This window comes from Mastomys coucha, unplaced genomic scaffold (assembly GCF_008632895.1).
Source record: "Mastomys coucha isolate ucsf_1 unplaced genomic scaffold, UCSF_Mcou_1 pScaffold9, whole genome shotgun sequence".
NCBI classification, from domain to species: domain Eukaryota; kingdom Metazoa; phylum Chordata; class Mammalia; order Rodentia; family Muridae; genus Mastomys; species Mastomys coucha.
Window position 1 is genome coordinate 87,139,851 of NW_022196915.1, and position 4,092 is coordinate 87,143,942.

At 39.1% G+C, this 4,092-nt stretch overlaps 1 protein-coding gene across 20 annotated transcripts in view; it reads left to right on the top strand.

Annotated features, from left to right (window-relative positions):
• Positions 1-4,092, top strand: part of Lmo7 (LIM domain 7) — a 195,364-nt gene that overhangs the window by 132,868 nt on the left and 58,404 nt on the right. For all 20 annotated transcript variants that reach the window (XM_031363014.1, XM_031363015.1, XM_031363018.1 and 17 more), the window contains 2 exons: positions 612-642; positions 1,969-2,082. In XM_031363014.1, coding sequence (XP_031218874.1) covers positions 612-642; positions 1,969-2,082 — 145 coding nt within the window. The remainder of the gene's footprint in view (positions 1-611; positions 643-1,968; positions 2,083-4,092) is intronic.

Genomic DNA, 4,092 nt, shown 5'->3' on the forward strand with positions numbered 1-4,092 from the left:
TTTTTTTGAGACTGAGTATTACTAAGTAGCCCTGGCTAGAGCTCACTTAGCCCCATTGGCCTTGAACTCACGGAGATCTGCTTGCCTCTGCCTCTCCTGTATTGGGGTTAAAGGTTTGAGATGCTACCCCTGGTTTGTGCCCCATTTTTAAAACTGTAATCTGCAGGGCCAGGATTTTTAAGCAGTTTGCCAAGGGTTTTCTTAGTTGAAGAAGCTGTGGATGGTGGAGGGGAAACCTCAATACAAAGCTGTTTGGTTTTTCTCCTTTGAGTTGTGTGTGTGTCCAGTTTTCCTGTCATATGCATGCTTTGATATTTGCTTAAAAACCTTCAGAGCAGGTTTAAACATTATTGAAAGAAAATTGAACAACTCATTAGACTATCATGGATAAAGCAAGAAAAAGAGCAAAGGATTTCTTTTTATAGAAAACTCACTGGAGTATTTAAGTCAATGGTTCGGAAAGATTCTTGTGCTGTGTGTGCTAAGATTTCAGAACATACAGGAGATTTTTAACACTGAGAGAACTTTATAATGAAAATGAATTTTAGTTTTAGTTAATAATTTAAGTTCATGGATATTATTTAATCAATATGCTCTGTTTTTTTCCACAGGCAAGAAGAGACTGACAGGAGACTGAAAAATGTAAGCTGTATTTAATGGAGTGTTATAAATAGCTTTCCCTTTATATTCTGTAAAGTCATAATATATCTAAGAATACATGCTGTGTCATCTTTTCTAATTAAATTTTACCTAGAAACCAACCAGTTAGAGTCTAAGAGCATATATTATAATGCATTGTTAGACTCTGTATAGACTGAATTTTGGCATAAAATGGAAGATTAAGTTTCAAGGGCTGGTTGTTATATTTCTAATCTGGCAATACCAAATTCAGTTTTAAGGGAGCAAGTAGGAGATTATCAAATTAGACATTAAAAGAAGATACTGACTGCTTAAGAGCTCTAGGTAATTATTCAGTATAGACTGGCATTATGCCTTTAATAGTCTATAATTATAAAAGAATATCCAAAAGTAACAGCTCTATTCAAAAATATGGTCATCAAGCAATGAGAATTACTGACTTTAGGTGTTTATTATATAGTTCTATTGGAAAAATATTGACATAAAGAGTTTACTTGTGGAGTAGGGAGGTGGGCCTCAGTGGGTAGAAGAGCTTCTTGTACCAGCCTGGTGGCCTGTGTTTGGATCCCTGGAACCAGTGTAGAAAGCTGGATACAGTGGTGTCTGTGCGTTCCCAGTACTCTTAGTGTGAGATGAGGGTCAGAGACAGAATTGCCCAGAATCTCGTGGCCAGCCATGATTAGAGGAGCGGGAAACTACTAGAGAGTCACTGCCTTAAAACAAAGCTAGAAAGGGGGAATCGGCTTCCAGAAGTTGTCCACACCTATGGACCTGCATGCATTCTTTCTCCCTCACACTCACTCACCCCTCTCACCCCCTGGTCCTGAGTTTCACTTGTACTTTATACTCGTCTGTTTTTCTGAGACCGCTTCTCATGTAGCCCAGTCTGCTCTCATAGTTTTCATGTCCACACATGACCTTTGAACTTCTGGTCCTCCTGCCTCCAACTTTTAAGTGATGGGGGTCCAGGTATGCACCACCAGACCCAGTTTCATGCAGTGCAGGGGACTAAAACCAGGGCTCCATGCTCGCTAAGAAATCATTCTACTGAGCACCACTACCAACCCTTGTGTGTTCTTCTTACTAACCCCTCTTCTTCAAGGGTAGAATGTATGATTGCCTATTGAGTTCTTCTGTGCCTTTTGATCTGAGAGCCTATCTTGAAACAATGAACTGTATCACGAATAATTACATTTTAAAGGGCCACATTCCGCGCCATACTTCTAAGCGTCTGCTTCTCATCTGTGATGTATTATGAACTGCAATTTATCCACTTGCAATTGAACTGGTACTTGGTTACCAACTCATGGGTCCGTTCTTTCCATTTAGGTTTTGATAACTTTGTACTGGCTGGGAAGAAAAGCACAAAATAACCCCTACTATAATGGTCCCTATCTCAATTTGAAAGCTTTTGAGACTCTCTTAGGACAAGCTTTGACTAAGGTAAGGACACAACCAACATCTGTAAGAAATGACTACTCCTATTTTGTCACATGCTCTGCTTCTCCTATAGACAGGCTGTGTGGGCCGTGGAGTTGCTTGTTTTATGGCTTTCTGGGTTTCTTCCAAGGACTGGGCACTCTATTCCAGACCAGTTCCAATGTATAGAATTTTATGTCCTTAACTTTAGGTAATTTGATAGCACACACATTCTTTTTTATACACTATATAACTTAACTGTTTTTATACTCATTATGAACTCAACCTGCAGTAAAAAGGCATTTTTAGGGCTATTAACATTTATAGGCGTTACTCAATTTCTTTATATTAATTTGTTCTTGCTGTAGGTAATTATCTCTAGTGACTACATTCCAATATCACTGTGGTACTAGTGTTCCTTGAAGAATAATAAATGTTGAGTGAAACTTGACAAAGTTTTGCTTGTTTTAAGGCAGAGTCTCAAGTAATCTAGGTTATCCAAAACTTTTGCTCTATTGCAAAGGATGCCATTGAATTCCTGACCTTCCTGCCTCTACCCAACCAACTACTGGGATTGCAGGCACGAGTTATGACTGAGTACCGAGGACGTCATATATGTGTGTGCGTGTTCACGTGTGTGTGTAGGGATGCATGTGAGTGTCACCTTGGTGGCCAGCAGAGAGCATCAGATACCCAGGAGCTAGAGTTCCTGGAGTTGTCAGTTGCCCGATGTAGGTGCTGGGAACTAACCTAGAGCAGCAAATACACTGAACGGCTAAGCCAACTCAACTTAGTGTTGAGCTATTGCTACTTACACATATTGTGCTAGATGTTGGAGAATGATCCATCTACTAGAGAGCATAATTGTCTGAGCCTCTCCTGTAGATCAGTCCTTGCTGTGGAAGAGGGTGAGGCTCTGATGGGATAATTGCAAGTAGTGGTTTTGACATGGGTTGCTGCTGCTCCTTCATATTGCAACAGGCATTAGAAGCTTGTAAACTATTTGAGAAGGACCAAGCGCTGAGAGCAAAATATACTGATTTTTCTGTAAAAATCTGTATTTATAGGGCTCTAGTGGAAAAACTAATTTCTCTATGGAACTATTCATCCAGGGTACTTTAGAAGAATTGAGAGAAAGTAGGTGCTCAAGATGATAAAATACCATCTATGAAGTAGTGCTTGCTTTGTGAGATTTTTCTGATGAGATTAAACAAGAAAGGTATTTAGTGTTTGTTTCTGACTCATTGTGAGGATGAAATAAATACTAGTTATGATTAGAATAGATTGATAATACAGATAATATAATAGATAATATAGATAATATTGATAATATAGATAATATAATAATATTGATAATAGATAATATATTTAGATTCTAAATATATTAGAATATTTGGTCATGATGAAAATAATTGCCTTCATCTCTATTTATCCATGTTTTTCAAAGTACCTTTCCTGTATGTAGCCACCCTAGCACATTACAAAAAGAGAGGCTTAAAAGGTCTTGTTGTATTTTTTGTTTTTGTTTTTATATTGTAAGAAACTGATAGCCCTTAAGGTCCGGGGAGAAAGCTCAGTTGGTTAAATGCTTGTCATGCAAGGGTGAGAATGAGTCTGATTCCTCAAATTCATGCAATAATTTGGAGTGTGGTGCTATGCATAAGTTATCCCAGCCCTGGGGAGGCTAAGACAGTAGGACTCCTGGGCTCTGGCCAGCCAGTATAGCCTGCTAGGCAAACTCCTGACGAACAAGATATCCTGTTTTGGTCTCAAGAACCATAAACCAACCAACCAAACACAAGCGGACATCTCTTAAAAAACATCCCTGGAGATTGACCTCTGGCCTCTGCACACATATCCCTGCATGCGCTTGAACACTCACACACATATGTGCATTCACACCTGTGCGGTGCATGTGTACATGAACACTCAGAAGAGAGTTCTGCCTGAGGTAACTGACTTAGTAGTTGAGCTATTGCTACTTACACATATTGTGCTAGATGTTGGAGAATGATCCATCTACTAGAGAGCATA